This window comes from Psammomys obesus, unplaced genomic scaffold, assembly GCF_907164565.1.
Source record: "Psammomys obesus unplaced genomic scaffold, mPsaObe1.curated_primary_1811, whole genome shotgun sequence".
Classification (NCBI taxonomy): domain Eukaryota; kingdom Metazoa; phylum Chordata; class Mammalia; order Rodentia; family Muridae; genus Psammomys; species Psammomys obesus.
The window spans coordinates 11,975,786-11,999,628 of NW_026596240.1; the positions used below are offsets into that span (position 1 = coordinate 11,975,786).

Here is a 23,843-nt window from a genome sequence, read left to right on the forward strand (position 1 = left end):
ATACATACATACATACATACATACATACATACATACATACATACATAAAATGGAATAAAGTTCCCACAGTAATCATAGACTCCACACTACTTACTCAATTAAGCTATTCTTTCTCTCTCCCTCTCCATGTGTGTGTGTATGTATGTGTGTGTGTGTGTGTGTGTTCCTATTTGTGCACAAAGCCAGAGTGCCTCCTTGTTAGTTGCTCCTCAGGCACCACGCCTTTTGTTAGTTAGGATTTCTTAGCATTATTTGTAATTATGTGTTCATGGTATGTGCATGTGGCTTTGCACACAAGAGTGCCGGTGGATCTCATGGAGCTGAAGTTACAAGCAGCTATCGGCCACCTGACGTAAATGCTGAGAATGGAACTTGAGTCCTTGGCAAGAGAAGCCTGTGCTCTTAACTACTGAGCCATCTTTCAGCCCCATATCACCCCTTTCCAAGACAGGGTCTCTCACCGGCCTGGAGCTAGGCAAACAGGCTAAATAAGCCCCAGGAATCCTCCTGTCTTCACCTCCCCAGCTCTGGGATTACACGTGAGATTACATGCCTGGCTTTTTCTTATGGGTCTGGGATCAAACGCAAGATGTCAAAACAAGCACCTTACTGACTGAGCCTCAGTCCATGATAAAGAAGTAAATAAATAAATAAATGCAGTCTTTAAATTCACCCTCTTCTTGGGTCACAGCGGACCCTAAGGGGGGCCCCAAGGCACACAGTCCCACTGCTACCCTCATGAAAACAGCTGTGCGACGAGACACACATCGGTGCACAAAAAGGGGGATCAGTATGGGGAGTCCATGATGAGGAGACACACAGCCATGAGGGGCCGTGGGTCAACCCCCCACCCCCCCAGAGGAAGGACAGAGTTTCTGTGTGTCAGACTTAAGCCTGAGTATAAGCAAGGTGGCAGGCGAGGAAGAGGACGAGACAGAGCACACAAAGCAGAAGGTGCCACAAGGAAGGGTGGGAGGGGTTAGGGGTACATTAGCATGGAATAGCTGACTACATCCCTCCCGATGCCTGAACCGCCTTACTAGGCCATTTCAGCACAGGGCATCAAGCCAGAGGGCTCCACTTGCCCTTTGGAATAATCAGTCGCCCTCACGTTCTCCAGATTGTACTCAGTTCTGCAACTCCCAAATCCTCTTTTCACCTTTTAGAGCAGTTGGTAACATGTCCCTGGGGCTCAGTGGAGGAGGACCCTCCACCCATCTGTGCCCAGCTTTTGACCGCTGGCTCTCAGCAGATGGTCACTCCCCTCACCCCAAAAGCAGACTATACATTATTTTTCTAAATCACTATCTAAAACTATGAGAATCCGCTAGGCATGGTGATACGCACCTTAAAGAGCCAAGGACAGGCATATCTTGTAAATTTGAGGTCAGCCTGGCCTACTTGGTGAGTTCCTGGCTAGCCAGGGATACACAGCGAGACCCTGTCTCAAATAAACAAACTAGGAGAATTGAACTAGGACAAATACAGTCCTTTCAAAAAGTCTAGCACCAGAGAGGGAAAATAGCACTGTTGGTAAAGTGTTCACAACACAAGTATAAAAACCTAAATTCAATCCCAAAAACCCACATTCAAAACCCAGTACCTGTGATTCCAGAGCTGAGGAGGCAGAGACAGGCTAACTACCCCACCGGGCCAGGGCCACACAGTGAGAGATCTCGTCTCAAAAAGCAAGCTCTTGAGGAATGACACCCAAGATTGTCCTTTGACCTCCACATGTGCATGCACGCACGCAAGCACGCACGCGCGCGTGCACACACACACACACACACACACACACACACACACACGTGCACATTTGTACATGCACGTATATACAAAGTGTAGTGGCAGGCAAAGCCCTTGTCAAATTCTACTAGGCCTGGTCTGTTGAGACATTGCAGGTTCTGCTGGGCCACGAGTGCACACGGCCACCAGAACCCACAAACAGGTACATACTCTCTGGCACTTGCTATGGTTGCTTTCTTGGTCCTGTCCCCAGTGTCATCCCAGTGAAGGGCTGCTTTTGGGACAGAATCTTCTCAATCTCTTTGTCTCTGTATGCGTGTGTGTCTCTCTCCCTCCCTTCCTACCCCCAGAACTCCCTTCCCCCTCCACATTTTACTTTTACAGACTGCTTGATGAAATCAGTTTTATGTCTCCAGTCTTTAAGAGTGACCTTAAGGACAGGCTAGTTTTGTATCTCTCTTTTGGCATGCAACCATGTCTTAACAGTGCAAAAATGAAGACTCCAGAAAATTATCCTTCAACACCTGCCCAGCAGCCCCCTGGTATTTTACTAATCCATAGCACAAAAGGCAGAGTTTATCAGAGCAGGCGAGGAGAGTCAGCAATGCTGTCAGTAGCCTGTTGTTTTGAAATAATTTTCACTTGTCCTGCAGTGGTGCGCATTTCCTGAAAACACTGTGAGCATCTTTAGAGACTTCATTATTGTAACTCGGGCTGTCTGAAAGGCCGGCTGTTAAGCTCTGCTTTCTGACATGTAGATTTGACAACCCTCAGATGAGAAGGGTGAGCCCTGCAGCTCCTTGCTCAGTTTCTATTTATTTCCCCTAATAAGGTGGAGATGTGTTCATTATCAGCGCATTGGAAATATGCCATCAGCTGACCGACACAGATGTCTTTTTAAAACCAAGTCTCTGTGTGGACTCTATTAGGAACAGAGAGTGGTGTAAAGGACATGTTGTCTGTCTTAGGTAAAAGCTCTCCAATTGTCTCCAAAGAGGCCCTTCAAGGTGACATTCATAATCTCTGCGAGTGTGTTTCAGGCTAAGAAACCTGGGGTTATTAGCACATCAAAATGAGCCTTTTCTCAGAAAGGAGGACTCATTAGCTGACTCAGTGTCTGATGTGCCCACAAGCCTTTGTTTGCGAATTTCCCTTTAGAGAGTTTGAAATTGCCTCATTTCTTATGTAGAACTTCTGTTAGCACAGGCAACCCACATTTACAACAGGAGTATTCACAGCACTCAGAAAGGAAATATCTAACCATGTTAACCAAGGCCCAGTTTCAGTGCTAACAAATATATTCATGATGGTTTTTCTCTCTATTCCAAAACATAACATGCTATTTTGTAGTCACGTTTGTTGGTTGGTTGGTTGGATGACTGGTTGGTTGGTTGGTCCATTGGTTTGTTTGAAAACCAGGCTAGCTCCCAGCTTGCTCTGTAGCTGAGGATAACTTCAAACTCCTGATCATGCAGTTTCCACCTACTGGGTCTGGGGCTACAGGCTTGCTCCACCACATCTGGTTTGATGCAGTGCCAGGAGTGACGGCCAGGGCTCCACACTGCTAGGCAGCACTCTCCCCAGTGAAGTAGTCCCCAGCCTTCCACTGCCCTTTGAAGCGTGAGGTAGTACAATCTGTTAGACTCATTTAATTACTGAAGTAGAATACTTTGCTAATTAATACGAAGTTAGAGAAAGGGAATTATTTGCCTTTCAAAATAGGCATTAAAGAAAAAAGGCCATGTTGCATATCAAATATTCTCCTCAACCAAACAGTATTAATTCCCACAGAACAGCATTCATTATTTATTTGTTTTGAGACAGGGTTTCATGTAGCCCAGGTTGGTTCAAAGTCACTATGTAGCCTAGGCCAGCCTAGAATTTCTAATTCTCCAAACTCTACCTTCCAAGAGCTTGGATAACAGGTGTGTACCACTTGGAGGCAACATGCTATATTTCTTGAAGACCCTTATAAGTTTCAACACCCGGCTGGCAACCTGCATGAATGCGTAATTCTTCTCTCAGAAGCCATAAGTCATTAAACAAAAATTCCAATGCAGGTGTAGTACTCCTCCCTATGAGTCTGTTAGCTAGGGAGACCTCAGAAGCTCTCAGAACATGTGCTGGCACACACCTTTGATCTCACCGCTCAGGAGGCAGAGGCAGGTGGGTCACTGTGAGCTAGAGGGCAACACAGCCAGAGCTACAGAAAGTCTTGTCAAAAAAAAAAAAAAAAAAGGCGGAGGCTCGGGCCAATGCTCTAGATAATCAGAGCCTACTGCTGAAGCTAGCACGTACATGCACAGTAGCGGAGAGTGTGTGCAGGCTGCCAGGGGCAGGGATCAACAGACTTGCCCAGCTGTGGAACCTACACACTACAATAATGACCTGGCAGACAAGACGGTCTCACAAGTCCAATGGTGGATGAGTGTTGGGGAGGGGGGTCAACCAGTCCCTATCTGGTTGGATACAAGGTCTTTTTCTTGGGAACGAACATATACCCAGTACTATAAACTGTTTGAAAGTCCACAGCAGGAGGCCACACACCCTAGGGCAGAGCTTACTATGCTAAGTGGTTATGTATCAAACCGCCTTCTACCTCTCAGATAGAAAAAAAAAAGAATTTTTTTCTGCAATAGGAGACAGTTAATGCAGACTAAGCTGCTCAAAGGACTGAGAATAAGGGGCTACTGAGTACTCAGCCCTAAGCAGGACCTTTATAACACCCCTTCCAAGGCCCAAGAGACAACACAGAAGAGGGAATGGAAGGATTCTAAGACTTGGAAAATTGGGGAAAAGTGCTGCGAAATATTGTCTTCTAGATACAAGGTCGACATCATGGACACGCTGCAGGTATGGCCGACTCCCCAAAACCTATATACACACAAATAAATAATTAAATAATAAAGCTGGGCAGTGGTGGCACGTGTCTTTAATTCCAGAACTCAGGAGGCAGAGACATGCAAATCTCTGAGTTCAAGGCTAGTCTGGCCTAAAGAGCATGTTTCAGGGCAGCCAGGTCTACACGGAGAAACCCTGTCTTGAAAAACCAAAGAAAAGACCCAAGACATGTAAATGGATAGACTACATGGAACAAAAGGGAGTTTCAGGGATGGGAGGAGTGGGAGAGAAGAGTTTGATGGATTTAAATTCAGATACTGTATACATTGCATGAAACTCTCAAAAATTATTTTTTTAAAAATTTAAAAATAACTTTTAAATGACTAAACTCATTTTGTAGTTGTGATAATCTTTACGTGAAGAGCCACATAAATGCTAAAGGATCTTGTCCTGGTTAACCTGGATTGTATCTGACACAACCTAGAGTCATCTGAGAAGAAGGCCTCAGCTGAGGAACTGCCAGGATCAGACTGGCATGTGGGCACTTCTGTGGGAGATTACTTTGGTAAATTAACTAAGATGGGGGCTCAGCCCACTGTGGGCAGTACCATCCTTAGGCAGGTAACCCTGGGCAGGATAAGAGAGCCAGGAAGCACGAGCCTAGAGCAAGCCGGCAAACAGCATTTGTTCCAGGTTTCCTGCTCCAGGTTCCTTCCTTGACTTCCCTTTATGATGGACTGTGACCTGGAAGCATAGGATGAAATAAACCCTTTCCTCTTCTAAGATGCTTATGGTCAGTGTTTTATCAGCAAAGAAAGCAAACTAGAACTGACCTGGAGAAGTATCTGCCCCTCCAAAACCGCAGACTCCTAACATCATTTCAAATTCAAAACAAAGATACTGTAACAAAAAGAAACATGAGTGACAGACACTAAGGAGGCAGCGCACAAGAGAAGATAGCCCTGCTTCTCCTCAGCCTTAAACAGACATGCAAAATGTCATCCACCAGCAGCCCTGAACACACGTAAGAACGGCTCACCCTGGCTGCCTCCCTCTTTCTACCAGCTAACTTTACCTTCATGTTTGGGATTAAAGAGGTGTACTAAGGGTGGGTCTGCATTGCAACCGGAGTAGCCAAGTTGCTGGATTAAAACCCCTCTACACACAAAAACAAAACTAAGAGACTCGAAAAAAGACTGGGGAAACACTACTCGGAATTATATCTCAAAACAAGGAATACTAACAGGAAAAAGTAAAATTCAAATTCATAACTGGCACAAATAGTAACCCATAAATGTCAGCTCCTGGTAACCCTGAAATGTCAGCCATGGCGACCTTGGTAAGGAAGACCAAAACACTTTTCTATAAATCTAGTATTTTTCTGAAGGTTTATGTTTAACATGTTACAGACCTGCGTCTAGATCTGGAGAAAAGATCCTGCAGCCTTTGTATCTTCAGAGAGCTTTACGCTGCAGAACACTGAAAAGAGCCGGGCCAATGCTTTCTGCTTTCTGCTTTCCTGAACCACTATATTCCAAGTACTCAAAGTACACCGCCCACACCTTCTCACAAAACAAAAACTTAATTGAGCCAGAAATGAGAAGGGAGAGGGAAAGAAAGTTCTGTTCAGGTGCATGCTGGTCCAGGCTGAGAGCATTAAACGAAGTTCTGGAGGCGAATGACGGCGATGATGATGCAGCACTTTGATATCGTCAACGCCACTGAAAAGAGCAACACACTGAAAAGCAGTTAAAATGGAAACTTTATATTATGCATATTTCATAATGTCCTGGAAGGGGTACATAAACACACCATAGCATAGATAAAACTTAAATAACATTATCTAAATTGTTATACACAAGACTCATGTGAATCTGTTCACAGGAAAATGTTCAAATCTCACTCTACATACCTATGAATATTCAAAAAAAAAAAAAACCCCACTGAACTTTACAGTTTGAATTGTATATGACACATGAATTATACTTCAATAAAACTGTTAGGACCAAACCAATCTAACTGCTAAGAAGAAGTGGCATCCCATAAATTATAGGCCTGCCTTCCAATGACATGCTGAGAAAGGACACAGTTAACAAAAAGACTGACTCAGGATGGTGGGCAGGAAGATGAAGGTCTGTGCCTGACACATGGTTCCCCAGTCACAGGGCAGGAGCAAGGGTGAGGCCATAAAAAGCAGGAAAGAAGCTGAGCAAGACCTTTATTCTGGTCTTCCTTGCTCATTAGGCCGCCCATGCAGAACAGTCCTTTCACCTCTGCCAAGCAGCAGGGGCTACATCCAGGCCCTCAAGGCCGGAACCGGAAGACAGACTCACAGACTCAAGGAATGGAAGACTTTGTGATGAGTGTTATCAGACATTTCTCTGCTTCTTCCAGCTTGGGTAAAAGTAGACAAGATGGTGCGCACGCGCAGACTCTCTCCAAAGCTGAGGCTTGCACAGGGGAAGCTCAGGGATGCAGCAAACGCTCACAGAATCATCCAGCTCCAGCCTATCAATCCAGAGTGCCTAAAAACAGAAAGGGCAATGCAGAAAGCAAGAAGTCTCAGTCTGGTGTGGTCACAAACTGGCCAAAGTTAAGGCACACAGGGCCTTGCTGTTCCAATCTGAGGAGTATCTACCCAACACCCAGGGGGAGTATCTTTAGAGAGGAGAGTCCGTGGGAATTAAGCCTGCCAACGCACAGAATTAGAATTACAGCTGGAAGAGACTAAAGAACTCTGTGAACATTCTAAAAGAAAAACGCTCTAGCGAAGCATTTACAATTTTTTCAAATTTCTTTTTACTTATGTGTACATTTCTGTGTGAGCGTGTATGTGAAATACCCATATAGACCAGAAGAGGGCATCAGATCCCCTGGAGCTGGAGTTACAGGAGGTTGGGCCACCCACTGTGGCTGCTGAGCCTGAAGGCGGTCCTCTGCTACAATAGTCCTAACTACTGAACCATCTCTCCTATCCTTATCCCTCTAATCTTGTTTCAGAAAGTCCCAGGTGAACTGTTAGGAGTTCGAGGCCAGCCTGGTCTACAAAGTGAGTCCAGGTTAGCCAAGGCTACACAGAGAAACCCTGTCTTGAAAAAGCAAAAGAAAAAAAAAAAAGGAAGTCCCAGTTGAGTTTGGGCACATGAGATCACAAGTGTGTATGCACTCTCCAAGATTCTGTTCAAAAAAGAGAAAAAGAAAGATATAAATCCACAACGGAGAACAAAGATCCACTCGCAGTTGGGCAATCCCGACATAAAAAGAATGAATTACCACCACTTCACTGAAGCATATTTATGGAGAACCTAATGCACAGGAGGCTGCAAGAGGAGGAGCTCCCCTCACACAGGGCCAAGAGAAGGCGCTGGACTGGTGGTTCTCAACCTGTGGGTCACGACCCCTTAGCAACCCTGTATCTTCAAAGTATTTACATTATGACTCATAACTATCAAAATTACAGTCCAGAAGTAACAAAGAAAGTAATTCTATGGCTGGGGTCGCCACGACATGAGGGCCCCCTTTACTGATGCTGCAGTAAAGGGCCCGCAGCATCAGGGACGCTGAGAGCCACTGCACTGGACCCAGTTACACAGACTGACAGAAAGAAAGTAGAAAAGGAGCTAACGACACGTGCTTCCCTCCCCGCATGCCTCTTACAACCCTCCCTCCATGCAGAAGCCAGGGACTTCAACATATATGGAGGAGAAGGAAAAAAACAAAAAACAAAAACAGGACTTTCTTCAAAAGAACCAAGTGGCCTATCTGGGGAAGCAAGGGCAGCCTCTGGCAGGCTCCCTCCCAGGACGCAGGCTGTGTTCCGCCTGTGGGGCCTCAGCTCTTCACCCTCAAGTGAAGCTGCAAACAACCACCATTTTACAAACATATGGTTCCAAAACAGCCTCATTGTATGTTCACACAGAAGGAAAAGCACGAGACTAAAGGAACCTTCCCAGCAAAAGGAGAGGCAAAGGTATTTTTTTAATCCTATAAATAAAGTATTACTCAGGGGAACAAATGTTGGAAAGATCAACCCAGAAATACCTCTAAGTAAAGCAGTAACTTTCCTGGGGTTTGTGTTGTTGGCTGAGGAAGTGCATCACTGGCCAAATGGGGCTGGCACTCCCTTTATAGCACAGGCTGGCCTCCACCCTCAAATCCCCCTGCCCCAGTCTCCTGAGGGCGGGGTGCACAGCTGGGAGCACCTGCTAACTTCTGTAATAATAGAAAGAAAAATGCCCCACACAACACATCTGGAATGAAGAGATTTAATGTGCACGGCTGGGGAGTGAGGCGAGAGAGACAGACAGAGACAGTGGAAGAGCTTAGGAGAAGAAAGGGGCATGGGTGAGGCGCCTCAGAGATGGGGGCAGGCAGATCTGAGTTTGTGGCCAGCCTGGTCTACAGAGTGAGTTCAGGACAGCCAGAGCTACACACAGAAACCTGTCTCGAAAAACCAAAATAAAAAAAAGTGCTTGCTGCTCTTCCAGAGGACTCTAGCAGCTCATATCACTCTTCAGGCCTTGTGGGTACCTGGACCAACGTGGAAAATATTCACACGGAAACACACACACACAAATAAAAATGAATCTTAAAAAAAAAAAAAAGTTACAGGGCTGGAGAGATGGCTCAGTGATTACAAGCATTGTCTCCTCTTGCAAAGAACCTGGGTTCAATTCCCAGCACCCACACAGCAGCTGACAACTGTCTGTAACTCCAGTTCCATGGGAATATGACAGCCTCATACCAACCAATGCACATAAAGTACAATTAAATAAATTATTTTTTTAAAGTTACGAACTGTTTCTAACTTTCAACATTATAATAAGGAGGCAAGCGTGATATTTAGGGATGGAGATTTAAGTAGGATTCAAACTCTAAATTCAACTAACTCCATGGGTGGTTTTTATACTCTCTCCTTCTTTTAAGCTAGCAATTTCCCTGCATAAGTTCTAATTCCCAAGAGTAGGAAATGTTCCTTTTTTCTATCAAAATAGGATACAGGGAGATCTGTTCCCATGTATACAAAGAAGAACCAGGCATCTGTTTTTAAAAGGTTTGAACTCATATCATCAACAGAGAAACAATTTGTGCAGAGAACAGAGAAACAACGGTGAACTCACCTTCTAGAAAAGCAAATTCATCCACAGCTTCTATCGCATTATCTGAAACAGCAGTTGAAGAGATGCTTGATTAGCTCCTGTCATGTGGACATCAGACCAAAACAGCACAACCCACATAATAACTGACATGGGGTTTACACAAATGTTATCACTTAGAAAACATATTCCTGATAGTAACTGTTATAAACATATTAACTGTTTCTCTCCCAAAACCCATTCAAATGCTGTAAAGTAAGTCATCCTGCAGTCATGTCTTATACCTAAATTCATTTTTCTCTCTTCTCTAAAATTACCAGAAAGAGTTTGCCAGAACAGATGAGAGATAGTCTGAAAAGCCGTACACACGTGCAAGGGTTACCAGCTACACAAACACATCAAAACCCAAATCTCTCCTTGCCCCAGTGTTACCTTGTGAACTGGCTATAAGAAAGTCTAGCCCATAACGCCCCTGTCCACCCTGAGGCACACAGTGACCCTACCCAAATCTCTCCTCTGGAGGGTTTTCCTCTTTCCCTGTTGGGCACAGCAGTAGGCATCTTTTGCAATAGTCTCCACAAACAGTTCCTGCGAAACAAGCAAGCAGAAGAAATATTAGTTGATTCTAGTCCACAGAGATGAGCATTCCTGTGTATGTGTGGGGGAAAAGGGGGACTCTACCATACAGGAAACTTCATAAGGATGCTTCTGCTGTTCCTGTCTGTAACGGGCAACCTCACCATCCCCCTGCTCCGATCATTTACAAATCCACCGCACTCGTCCGCGCTCCTTCAAGTTCTGTGTGAGCCACGGGAGACGCGAACTAAAGTTGTGTGGCCCCTCGGTAGGAGGCGCGGGGCTACCAGGCTCAAACCCGCCCTGCAGAGACCTTCCCAGGTCTAAAGTCAGGCCAGCACACCTGAGGCCGCCCCGCCCCGCCCCCCCCCGAGCCCCGCCCCCCGCGCTCGCCACGCCCCCAGGCCCAGGCGCCCTCGCCGTCCCGCCGCACCGCCGCTCGCGCCAGGATAAAGATGGCTTCCTGTCCCGCCAGCGTCACGTCAGGGTCCGCCTTCACCAAGGCCTTAACTCTCGCCAGAGGCAGCCTCGAGAGGCGAGCGCCCCCGGGTGCGCTCGTCGGGGCTTGGGCCTGAGGGGCTGCTGCCTCCCCCCCGGGAGCCTCCTCCTCCCTGGGCGTCCCGCTCCCCGCAGCCGCGGCCGCCGGCACCGCCGCCATCCCCTCCCAGAGCGTGCTGCGCGCGCGCTCGCGGCGCCGGCCCCTTTCCCGCGCCGGCGGGAGGCCACGCCTCTCCGCGCGGGCGTGGCTCCGCCCTCACAAGGCGGGGCGCGCCGGGAACGCCCCTCCGGCCCGGAGTCCGGGCTGCCTTCCGGGCTGCCTCAGCCTGAAAGCGGCCGCGCGCGGCCTAGCTGAGCCGGAAGCCCGGAGGCTCAGGCCCGGCCTGTGGGGAGGCCCAGTGGTCCCCCAAAGCGCGGCGTCGCACCGCCAGTCCTGGACCAACCTCGGGGAACAGGTTTTAAATGGAATGGGTGAGGCCCACTACTGTACAGACGTGGAGAGCAAGTTGAGGTGTCTGTGGTTGTTCAAACGTGTTGCATCAGGACACCGATCTCCTTACTCAAAAAACAGAAAACTGTTTCTGTAGGATATATCAACATTAAAAATACACTAGTTTAAATACACTAGTGTGTGACGCTAGCAAAACATTGTCATGAAAGTAACTTCAAAAGTAAAATTGAGAAAAAAACTAATGTCTCCCTTAGAAAACAGTTGGAGCGTGTAGCTGGACTTTAGTAAGACACGTTTTTTGCATAGTTAGGGAAAATTCCACTGCACCCTAGGAGAGAATGAGAATAACCTCTGGGTATTAAGATACTGGCAGGGTGTGGCCATGTGTGCCTTTAATCCAAGCCCTGGAGTCCAGGCAGATCACGTCTACAGAGGGAGTTCCAGGCCAGGTAGGATTACATAGAAAAACTTTATCTTTAACAAAGAAAATAGCTTTGACCTCACAGATCCCTGGAAAGCATCTCCAGCCATGTTCCTCCACGTGAACAGCATCACACAGCAGCAGTGCTCAGAAAGCAGCACTAAACTCTCATCTGTGTCCTGCGCTCTCATCTGTGGGATCTAGCCGCCCTTGGGATGGTTTATGAGCCACTCTGAGTGGCAATTGCGAAGGACGGAAGGCTGTCCTAACTCATGCCCAGCAGGATACTGTTCAGTTCAGTGGTCTGGAAGATTGGATTTTCTTATTGTCAAGAAATAATGTGAAGAAAAGGAACTGTGAATACTCTATTAAAAGAGAGGAGAGGATTGCATCTTGCCATAGATAAGTGAGAAGTACAATAACATGGTAGCCATAAATTAAAATGCTCTATAGAGCTGCATGTGGCAGTGCTGTGCTCCCAGTACTCACTCGGAAGGCACAGAGGAGAGGATGGCCAAACCTTTGAGGCTAGCCTGATCTACGATCTGAATTCTAGAGCAGCCAGTGCTGTATAGTGAGACCTGGCCTCAAACAAAACAGCAAACGAACTGCTTGGAAGTATTCACCAAATAAGCATTCATTAAGAGTCATTTATTAGTCTTTTACTATTTGTAGTTAAAAGCAGTTTTAAAATATCTTCACTAATTCTTTGGAAATTCCATACAACATAATGTGAGCATATTCACCAACTCCTCGCTCAACTTCTCCCAGATCCACCCCCACATCCCTATGCCCCAATGTATGGTCCTCTTGTTTTGAACTATTTTTTAATGCTAAGTTTAATTCCCAGAGAATATGTAGGTTGTTATGAGGGTTTTTTTTAATTGTGTGTGTGTGTGTGTTAGAGAAAGAGAAAGAGAGCTCCTAAGAGGATCTTACCTCTGGAGATTGAACCCCTGTCGTCTGAGGCAAGTGCTCTTAACCACTGAGCCATCTGTCCAGTCCCCTCTTAGGAATACTATTTATGAAGATTAATTTTAACATTGTTTTCTCTCAACATAACTTAACATTTATGTTGTTTTGTTTCAGTTTTTGAGACAGAGTTGGCTTGACACTAGTGGCAATCCTCCTGTGTCAACCTCCCAAACACTGATTATAGGTGTGCAGTATAACAACCAGCTGAGACTGTAGGTTGGTTCACCCATTGTGGGCTTGCTATCTTGACTGAGACAGACCAGGAAATTCAGGGTCCTATGGACCCAACTATGACCACCTTGGCCATCATGGAAAGACCCCAAGTAAGCTGAGATGAAATTGCCAGCATCATCAGGAAGTCAGGTTTTATAATCATCATTTTGTTCACTTGCAGAAGAACAATAAGAAGCTTCACCACTTGAAGAAAAAGCAGAATTTCCACCAGATTGTCAATATCACACCGATCTTTACAGACGCAAAGAAAGATCACTGTTGCTAAAATATGCTAGCTGCAAACAAAGTTTTGGAGTGAAAGAGCTCATGAGGCAGCCAACAGCAATATTCAGCAATAGACCTAAGGAGGAGATGAAGAATACGGAGCAACCTGTCTCCTAGGGACCAAATGGGAGTAGGATTGTTGAACAGTGTATTTTGATGAAAGTAAAAATGGGAGAGTTCTAGAGGGAGAAAAGGACGGGAACCAAAAGCAGCAGCAAATCCACAGCTGTTCTGAATAAGACTTCCCTTACTTTACTTTCAGAAGTTGGTCTTTTTGACCATGTTGATACACTTAAGTAATTTACTATAGGGTCAGGAAACCTCCCGTCTTTCCCCTGATTCAAGCTAGTAAAAAGTCATTCTGATGCAGCCAAGCTTAGGAATAACTTAACCAGGACTCCGCTTGACTTAGGCAGTGAGCACACACCTCTGCTAACAACCTGCATCTAGCAACCTAGGACTCCAACCTCCAAACGGCACCCCACTTCAAAACTTAGAATAAGTTACTCCTTGCTAACAACTTGGTGATAGCTTCCATTTTGTGGTTGGTGACTTAGCTATTTTTCTATTTCCGTGCAAAGACATTGTGATCAAGGAAACTTATAGAAAGAAAAAGCTTATTTGAGACTTGCTTACACTTTTAGAGGGTTAGTCCATGATCAGCCTGATGGGAAGTATGACAACAGGCAGCCAGGCTTAGTACTGGAACAGTAGCTAAGGGCTTACATGTTGAGACAACAACCACAAGGAAGAAAGAGAGCAAACAGGAATGATAGGGCTTATGAAACCTCAAAGCCCCAGTGCCAGGAAAGGGCTACATCTAATCAAGTTGTTGGCTAAAGGGTCCCAAGGAAACTCCCAAACAACCCAGGCTAATGTCAAGGCTATTAGTTTTTCTCCACAAACTGGCAATGAGGCCCTATTGCTAAAGAGAACACCTACATAACTCACTGCACAATGGAGAAGTCAAACTGCTATCTACCTGGGAACTTCACTCCAATTGAATAGCATTCGTGGTACTGGATTATACTTTGCATGCTACCAAAAGAAAAAGTAAACACCAATCCAGCTACTGACCCTTGGATCTTCAATGGTGACCTGCCCTGCCAACAAGATATACTGTGGCAATAGTGGCACAAAAGGTGGGGAAGTAACTAACCACTCTGTCTGGAATTAAAGCTCTCTCCATGAGATGGAATCCACTGCTCAGGTAGCCAAGAACCTAAGGCTAGATAGGCCACAGATCTAGGGAAAAACCAAACCTACTGTTCTGCTAAACTAGGAGTGTAGCAATCAAATGACTCCTAATGATATTCTCCTACATCAAAGATCAATGTCTTCCTCAGCATCATCAGAGAAGCTTCCTCCTACAGTAGATGGGAACAGATGCAGAAGCCCACAACTGAACAATGTGCAGACAGTGAGAGATCTTGGAACACTCAGTCCTAAATGGGATGTCTCCACCAAATCTCTCCCGTGCAGGCTCAGGGATCTCTGAGGAAGAGGAGTTGGAGGGATTGTAAGAGCCAGAGGGTGTAACAGTAACTTTTATTTGGCAGATGTAATTGTCATCTCAGAGGCTTACTGCTGAATAAGCTCACCCTTTCTAGTTCTTTCTGAACTCTTGTTGGCTGGTTCAACTCAGCTGTTCTGGCTCAAAATACCTCCCCAAGCTGACTGATTCAACCTGGCTTCTCTCTTCGAATTGCTCTGTTTCTGAAATCCAGGAACTTAACTGCACTGAACTACATGAACTCAGCTGAACTCAATGGCACTTAACTGAACTGCACTGAACTGCCTGTTTTATACTGTACTAAATTCTACTGTGCTATCTTCTCTACTGAACTCTACTGTACTCTTCTGTATTGTCTTCTCTATTCCCTCTCTACTATACCCTACTCTATTGTCTTAATTCTACCCTACTCTCCCGTGTCCTCTTAAATCCCCTCTCCTGTTCTCAGGAAAGTTGGGTATATAATACTGAGAGACCAAAAGATTAAAAATCAGCCGTTATTATTAAAGTTTAAGGCCTGAACTAGCTTGGTGAGGTCCAGTAATGCCTTGAGGGGAAGAACCTGCTGTACTGCATTCTTTCCCCACTCACTAGAGATACACTTGCTAGGAAACTGGCCCATCCCCCTAGGGAGGGACACCAGGTCATTATGGTCTGGGGACCTTCCTATAGCCAATCATTTCAAAATGTAGCATTTTGACCAATAGATGCTTGCCCAGGCAGGAATTGCCCCTGCCTTGGGCATGCTGGGAGGGACCAGAATCTTTAAATCACCCAACTAACCTGAGCATGGGGCTCTTGGCTCTCACCGCTTCGGCGGTGGGGGGTGTGTGAGCCCAAGCTGCAGCTTATAATTTGTAATAAAAAGATCCTTGTGTGATTTGCCACGGACTCTGCTCCTGGTGGTGGTCTTTTGGGGTATCTCGATTTGGGCACAACAATATCTCTGACTCATTCTGTCAAATCTTTCTCTGATTCGTTACTTTGTCTGTCCCTCAGTTAGATGTCACTTTCAAACATGGGTGCTTCCTTCTGCAAACTAACCTTATCTTCATCGTTTGGAATTAAAAGTGTGTCATTCCAGCTGGATCACACAGACCTAGCAGATATTTGGATGTGATCCCTTGACAGAGCAGCTATGTTGCTGAATTAAAATTTCTGTCCAAGAGGGGATGGACAACACCAAGGAATCAAAGTCATCCAGACACAACAGGACTGATGCACATATGAATTCACAGAGACTGTGGCAGCATGCACAGCAGCTGCATGGATCTAAGCCAGAGGGGGTGCCAGAGCTGAGAGAGGAAGTGGGCACAAGCCCATCCCTAACCCAGAAGCTCTCTCCAATTGACAGCTTCTGGAAAAGGAGTCTCGTGTGTATACAAACCACATGCCCCAAAGTAGATGACCAACACAAAACAAACTCATGATATTTTTGGAGGAGTTTTGTGTCACAGTGTTTTGTCTGGGCGTTTGTTTTACTGTTTGCTTACATAGTATAGTTTCTCATTTTATTTTTGTGCATTTTTCTGCATATGTAAATGTGTGTGTGCACTGTATGTTAATAGTGCTTTTTCTTTTCTTTTTTCTCTTTTTTTTAAATTTATTCACGCCACATCCTAATCATAGCTCCCTCCCTCCTCTCTTGCCCCATCCCCCATCCCCTAGTGCTTTTTCTTTGGCTCTTGTTTTCTGTTTGTTTGTTGTTTGTTTGTTTTGTCCCATTATGATTTGTTTGTATTTCATCTTATCTTAATTTTTTGATGCCTTAGAGTTTTTATTGCTGTGAAGAAACACCATCATAATCATGGCAACTCTTATAAAAGAAAGCATTTAATTGGGGCTTGCTTATATTTGGAGGTTTAGTCCATTATCGTCATGGCAGAAAGCATGGCGGCATGCAGGCAGATGTGATGCTGGAGAGATTTGAGAGTTCTGCATCTGGATTGGCAGGCTGCAGGAGGAAAGACAAAGGGCCTGGCTTGAGCATTTGAAACCCTAGGGCTCACCCACAGTGACACACTTTTTCTAATAATAAGGCCACATCTACTTCAACAGGGCCTGACTGCCTCGTCTCTCCTAAGCAGGACCACTCCCTAATGGGCAAGGATTCAACCACTTGGGGGCCTTTCCCATTCAAATCAACACAATGTCTACTTGTTCTATAGTCAGAGAGATGGAAAAAGAGTGTGGATTTGGGGAAGTGGGGAGGATCTGGGGGGAGCTGACGGTGGGGAAACATAATCAAAATACATATTATAGGAAAAAAAATCTACTTTCAATAAAAAAAAGAAAAGAAACCTCAAAGCACTCCTCAGTGACACACCTCCAACAGGGACGTACTTCCTAATCTTTCCCAAATAGTTCCACCAAGTATGGGCTAAGCCTTCAAACATATGAGCTTAGGGATTCATTTGCATTCAAATTGCCACAGGTGACTTTTATTTAAAAATATTCAATAATTAGAGATAAGGAGGTAAAACAGCCTGAGCCACTTTAGGGAGCACTCACAGTAAGACAAACTGTGTTCTCTGACCTTTTAGGGAAACATCTCTGTCTACCATCATGTGTCTATGCAAGACTATGAATTCATGCAGTGTAGGAAATGGCAAGCATACTGAAGAAAAGCTAACATAACTTAAGCCTGTTAGTCAAAGCACAAACCCACGCAAACCCTACCCATAGCAACTAGCTCCTGACCCTGGATCCCCTAAAAGGAAACCCAACAATGCCACACTGCTTCTTGGGTGCTCTGGCTCAGGTAGCCTGCTGCCCCTCTGCAGTGTATCCTGTACTGCCTCTTTAAATAAAACTTCTTGCTTCTTCTGTGTGCAGTTTGTCCGTTCTTCTAAGGTCATAGGAACAGGGAGCAAAAAGTATCCTAGTGGGACACTAGTGGGGTGATTCTGAGAGGAATTCCCTTTTGCAGGCCTTCTTTCCTGAGTCTGTAGATCCTGGCTAGAGGAGAAACCATGCCCTGCATCTGGATTGGCAGGCTGCAGGACTCTGACTCAAAGCCTATACCACCTTCTGGAGAACCCTACCCCAGCTGCTACCTGTTGGCACTGTAACTTTTGTCTTCAAATAGCAATTCCGTGTTTCTATTAGGTCAGTTGCCTCAAGATGGTGGGGAATGTGGTAAGACCACTCACTGGATTCAATGATCATGGGCCCACGCTCCCATTTCTCTGGCTGTGAAGTTAGTTTCTTGGTCAAAAGTAATGCTATGTAGAATATAATGACAGTGGATAAGGCATTCTTTAAATCCACATACGGCAGTTTGGGCAGAGTCATTCTATGTAAGAAAGGCAAACCTATAACCAGAATAAGTATCTACTCCAGTGAGTGTTGTTCTTTCCATGGAGGAAGTGGACCAGTGTAGTCAGCCTGTCACCAGGTCACTGCTGGTCCCCCTGGGGAATGGTGCCATATCTGGGCTGTGTCTGTCTCTGATATTGGCAGGTCTGGCACTCAGCGGCAGCCGTAGCCAGGTCGGTCTTAATGAACAGAAGTCCACGTTGTAGAGCCCATACCTAACCCCCAGATGTAACCCCACTCAGACACTTTGTTCATGGGCCATTGGGCAATAACAGGGAAGGCTGGGGAAAGAGGCTGGCTGTCCACAGAACATCTTCTTGATTACTTCCCTTCTCCTCAGCTGAAGTCACCTTTGATGAGCATTTACAGGAGACACAAGCATCTCCACATCTTTCGACCATTTGGAGAGATCTATCCATGCACTTCCTCCCAAATGTCTTCCTCAGACCACTCTTCCAATCCTGCTCTTTCCAAGTCCTTGACCATCCTGCCAACCCACCGGCTATAGCTCTTGAATCAGTGAACAATCACACATCTGACCATTTCTCCTTCAAAAAAAAAAAATTGTATGATCAAGTGTCCTGCCCAAAGTTCTGCCCGCTGTGCAGATTTCCCTTTGCCCATGCCTTTCAGCGTTGTCCCAGAAAAGGGGTGTAATGCTGCATCTGTCCGCTTCTGGGTGGTTCCTGCAGAATAAGCAGAACCATCAGTAAACCAGGCCCTCATCCTCCATCACCCAATCATAGGGAATGCCCCTACAGGTGCACGCTTGGCACCAGAGAGCATTGTAACGGAAGCGGAAACCATAGGCACGTGGGTAACTCCTTCATGCAACTTGCTTGTGCCTTCAGGACTTGCTCAGGCCCAGGCATGTATATGCCACTTCCATTTGATAAGGGGTACTGCTGTGCACATCCTACTTCATGACTTAGTGAGTCAAAAAACATCCAGTTCATGAGCGGCAGCTCAGGTTGTGTGGTAACTCGGTGGCCCATTGTCAAATGTTCAGTTCCTACTAGCTCTGGACATGTTCATCTTTGCCATTGCCTATAGTTCTTGTGCTGGCTTTGGGCTCTCCTTGCACATGATATGGGTTCCATGTTGGCTTTCACTGTGACTTGAGTAACTTTAATTATAAACAAATTCCCAGTCTTGCTTTATCATCAGAATTTACTCAAGTATTACAAAGAGGATGCCTCCACTGATTTCTGGAAGGAACTGTACAGTGCCACCAAAGTTGCCTACCACAGTTCTGTGCATTCCCTCCTCGGCCTCCCGCCATTGGCCTCCCATGCCACCTAATCATGATTCAAGGTGTATGAAGAATTGCAGTAACTCAGGTAAGTCATAGAAAGGATAGACATTCCTTTCCTAGGCCCGGGGAGCTACAGGCTAACAAATTCAAGGGAGGTTGGTGAGAGGAAATGCTACTTAGAGGAAGTGGTGAATTAGCTAAATATATGAAGAAGGGCTTGGAAACTCTACCTTCCAGATATCCTGTCGCCTTTGCCATTTTGAGACCCATCTATTTACATTCCTGCGGTGGCATGAATAGAAATGGCCACCATATACTCATGGTGGCATTATGTATAAGGATTAGGACTTGTGGCCTTGTTGGAGAAAGTGTGTCACTGGAAGTGGGCTTTGAGGTTTCAGAAACTCCAGCCAGGCCCAGCGGCTCACTCTCCTTCTGCTGCCTGCTGATCCAGATGCAGAACTCTCAGCTCCTCCCCAGCACCATGTCTGCCTGAACGCTGCCATGCTTCCCACCATGATGGCAATGGACGAAACCTCTCAACTGCAAAACAGCTTTAATGAAATGTTTTTCTTATTTTTTTTGCAAGATTTTATTTATTTATTTTATGCATGAGTGCTCTATCTGCATGTGTGCCTGAATGCCTGAAGAGGGCATCAGATTCCAGTATATGTGGTTGTCAGCAACTATGTGGATGCTGGGAATTGACTCAAGATCTCTGGAAGGGCAGACATTGCTCTTACCAGCTGAGCCGTCTCTCCAGCCCAAATGTTTTTCTTTATAAGAGTTGTCATGGTCATGGTGTCTCTTCACAGCAATGGAAACACTGACTAAGACACATTCCTCTCTAGGAGTTGTGACAGGGAGGGTGGCCACCACTCATTTGAGATTCCAGTCACTCCTGTCCTTCATACCATGAGGTACTAGAGTACACAGGAAGTGAAAGGTTAATTGAAGGAGAAACTCTATGCAGATTTTGTGATTTCTCTCACCCATGCTAAGGTGGGAGCTCCCAATGATGAAGCCAATTTTGAGTTGTACACACTCCCGTAAGTGATACCTCACCCATGTTTCGCAGTAATCCCGACAACTCATTAGATGACATTTTCCCCTTGGGTCCATTGGGATAAACACATCTGTTCACGTGTCCTTAGGAAAGGGGTGTAACAGACCTATCCAAGGAGCTTTTTCTCTTTATGCTGTTGATGCAAAACCACAGCTCTCAACTGAAATGGAATAAAAGATAGTTTATTCTGTAACTATTTTGAGAGACCATGGCCAAGGAATACAGATTTAGGTTGCCCCTAATTCTATGTTCTAACATGGAAGTAGTTTATGAAGTTTTTATGGTTTTAAAGAACAAAGAAAATCATAAATCAGGACACCCTCTGAACTTTCAGGTTGGTAGAAGGTATCAGTCTGCTAAGTTAATAGGTTCCCTAAGGTTTTTTCTTTTCCTTATCTATTAGTCAGAAGATTTTAATTCCAACACAAAGGGGGGGAAGGAATGACTGAGTGTTCCAGAGGACTAGAAACTAGACCAAGATAAGGTACAGAGACTTTGGACCTGCAACAATCTAGTCTCTCCCAGTATTGAAATTCTAATCAGCCAATCAGTCTCTTCAGGCCCAGCTGTTTCTCAGGAGTTCTCCTCCATAATGTATTTAGCTAAAGGTCTTCTTCCTCATCGGAGGCACCACTTGTCCATCTCTTTATATCCATATGGACGTACCCAGATTAAACATAATGTGAAAATAAGTTAGCAGAGAGACTTAACCAAAACCCTCCTATGCCATAAGATAAAGAGCATAAGACAGATGCAGAAGAATATACATTGAGAATAAGTTAGGTAACATGTGAAAGGTTTAAGTTTAGAGGCATAATAGATAGAGAAAATACTAGCTGAATAAAACGATTAGAAACACACACACAAATCATGTACTAAAAGCTGGGCTGGTGGTATAGCTCAGTTATCTTGAGGCCCTGAATTCCACCCCCAGCACCTCACCACATGGCTGTGGTAGCGCATGGCTATAATCCCATTACTCAGGAATGGGAGACCAGAGGATCAAGGCCACCCTCATCTACTTAGGGAATTGAAGGCCAGCCTGAAGTAGAGACTCTAAGTTAATTAAGAAAAACCTAGGAATAAACACAGCGCAAGTGCCAATCTCCACCAGGGCAAACTGGTTGGTCCTTTGAACTGTGTGTCCCGCTATGTCCCAGTTGGTTGCGTGCCCCTGAAAGCAGCTGCTTAGAGTTTCTGTTGTGGTGAAGAGACACCATGACCACAGCAACTCCTTTTTTTTTTTTTTTTTTTCTTTTAACAATTCTTATAAAGGAAAACATTTCACTGTGCCTGGCTTATAGTCAGAGGTTTATCTCATTATCATCATGGCAGGAAGCATGGCAGGGAACAGGCAGACTGGTGCTGGAGAAGGAGGAAAGAGTTCTACATCTGGGTGAGCAGGCAGCAGGATAAGAGAGTGTCTCCGGGACTGGCTTGAGTTTCTGAACCCTCAAAGCCCACCTCAAGTGACACACTTCCTCCTACAAGGCCACACCTCCCAATAGTGTCACTCTGTATGAGCCTATGGGGGCCATTTTCATTCAGACCACCGAAGCAGCCCCTGAGGTCTGCTCTCCAAGGAGGTCTCTCCAGGGCACCAGAGGGCAGCCCTGAGAATATCAAGGAAAGAACCTTACCTTTCAGCCGGCACTGCCAAGCACTTTTGCCTAGTCCATAATTAAGCCTTTTGCCATTAAAAGTTCCACTTCAGTTCCAGCCAACCATGTAGAAGTATATAAAAACCACAGCCAAATTGGGTGGCTTCCCAATCAGGGAGCATGCCTGCTTTGCCTGCTAACTAGATGTTAGCTGAGAGGCCACCCTTCTGGAACATTCTTGTTTATATTCTTGGCCACTCCCACTGCCCTGGGCTTGACCAGGTTGAACTGGGGCTTCTCAGCTCTTTGAAAGTGACAGGTTTGGGGCTTCTGGTCAAAACATAAGCACCTATGTATTCTCCATTACCATAGCAATAGAAGCATAAATTTGTTTATATTTAGCACTTAGTAAATGCTGAGCTCATGGCGAATCTCTGCCACCTGCTGCAGGCTATAGAGACGCCTGGGGCTGTTGCTGATGCAATGGGTGGGGCTTTCACACTCTATTTTTAAAGAACTTTTCACTCGTTCTTTGTGAATTTTACATCATGCACCCCAACCCCACTCATCTCCCGCTCCCCTTGTATGTATCCTCCACCCTTGAAACATTCCCCAGCCAACAATATATATATATATACATATGTCATTGTGGAAGCTGTAGTGTGTCACAGTATGCCCATTTGTCTACACTCCTTAGCTTGAAAATGTTCATTGCAGTGATTCAAGGTCTCTGGCTTCTGCTACTCTAAACCTCACTGGGACTCCTCTCAGATACCCTGATGCTACCCTGTGTCATGGAGATGCTGAAGTTTTCATGCACTCAAGCAGTACACCCATGGGGTAGATGTTGGGGTGGGCCAATTCATAGCCCTGGATTTGGGCCTGAGAGACATCTGAGCTGGCCAGCCCTTCGGCTCTCCCACTCTCATATGCTTGGAGCAGGCTCACTCAAACCCCCCACATTCAGGACCATCTTTTTCTGTGCTGCCCAGATGAGATGCAGGGCCTGCTCTCCTAAGGCTGCAGCAGGTGAGAGACAGGGCCAGCCCTCCCACTCTGATGGCCTAAGAGCTAGCTCTCCTGCTTGCCATCTCTCCCTCACCCACGTAACCGCATGGCACACAAGTGGCAGAGCCAGCTCGCCTGTGCTCTCGTCTTCAGGGCTGCTTGCCTGCCCTGCGCCTCATCACCACTGTCAGCTCTACTGTGTTGCCCAGGCCAGCTGTCCTGCTCTCGTGCCCCCAAGGCCAGCTCTCCCACCTGCAGCTGGTGGTAAGGGTGAGGAGGAAGGAGGGTATCTCTCCCTCATGAGCAGCCAGCTCTCTCACATTTGTCCTCGGAGCCAGCTCACCCATAACTCCTATTATATGGGGGCCGGGGCGGGGGCTGCTGCAGCTGGCTAGAGACAGGCCCAGCTCTCCTGCTCTAATGCCCCAGGGCCGGCTCTCCCACAATAACCAGGTGAAAGGAGGGGCCAGTTCTGCACAGGCCACATGCTCCATTTTCGAACTTGCACTAACACTCAAGAGTCAAGGTTTGTACATGTTTGTGGCTGTGTGTGTGTATGATGACCAATATAGATGTACAAACTTTTACATGGGGCTATTGCCAAACTGTTAACTGCAGAGGATGGGAGAGAGTTAAGGGAGGATAGAATTATTAAATTTTTCTCTACAAATCTTAGCGCTGTCTCTCTGCGTGCCATTTTATCATCTTAAAAATAATGATGAAATTAACTTGAAAAAGAATGAAATTTTTCCATGATAGGATTTCAGAGAAAGACAAGATGATATATAAAAAGTGACAGGTGCAGCAACAAGCTGAGTGAATAAAGGCACATGCTACCAAGCATAAGGAGCTGAGTTTGATCCCCAGAACCCACATGGTAAAAGAAGAAAACCGGCTCCAAAGTTGTCAGACCTCCACACATGTGCTGCGGTGTATGCCTGTCTCCCCAAGCAGATAACAAACCGCGTGATGGAGAATGG

General features: G+C 45.9%; 1 protein-coding gene across 1 annotated transcript; it reads right to left on the reverse strand.

Annotated features, from left to right (window-relative positions):
- Positions 1-6,331: 6,331 nt before the first annotated feature.
- Pole4 (DNA polymerase epsilon 4, accessory subunit) lies at positions 6,332-10,947 on the reverse strand. Its single transcript, XM_055596312.1, has 4 exons — positions 10,693-10,947; positions 10,187-10,271; positions 9,708-9,749; positions 6,332-7,112 (listed from the first exon to the last, which is right to left on the reverse strand). Exons 1-4 carry the CDS (start codon positions 10,915-10,917, stop codon positions 7,099-7,101), a joined length of 366 nt encoding a protein of 121 aa, XP_055452287.1. The 5' UTR covers positions 10,918-10,947; the 3' UTR covers positions 6,332-7,098.
- Positions 10,948-23,843: the final 12,896 nt, after the last annotated feature.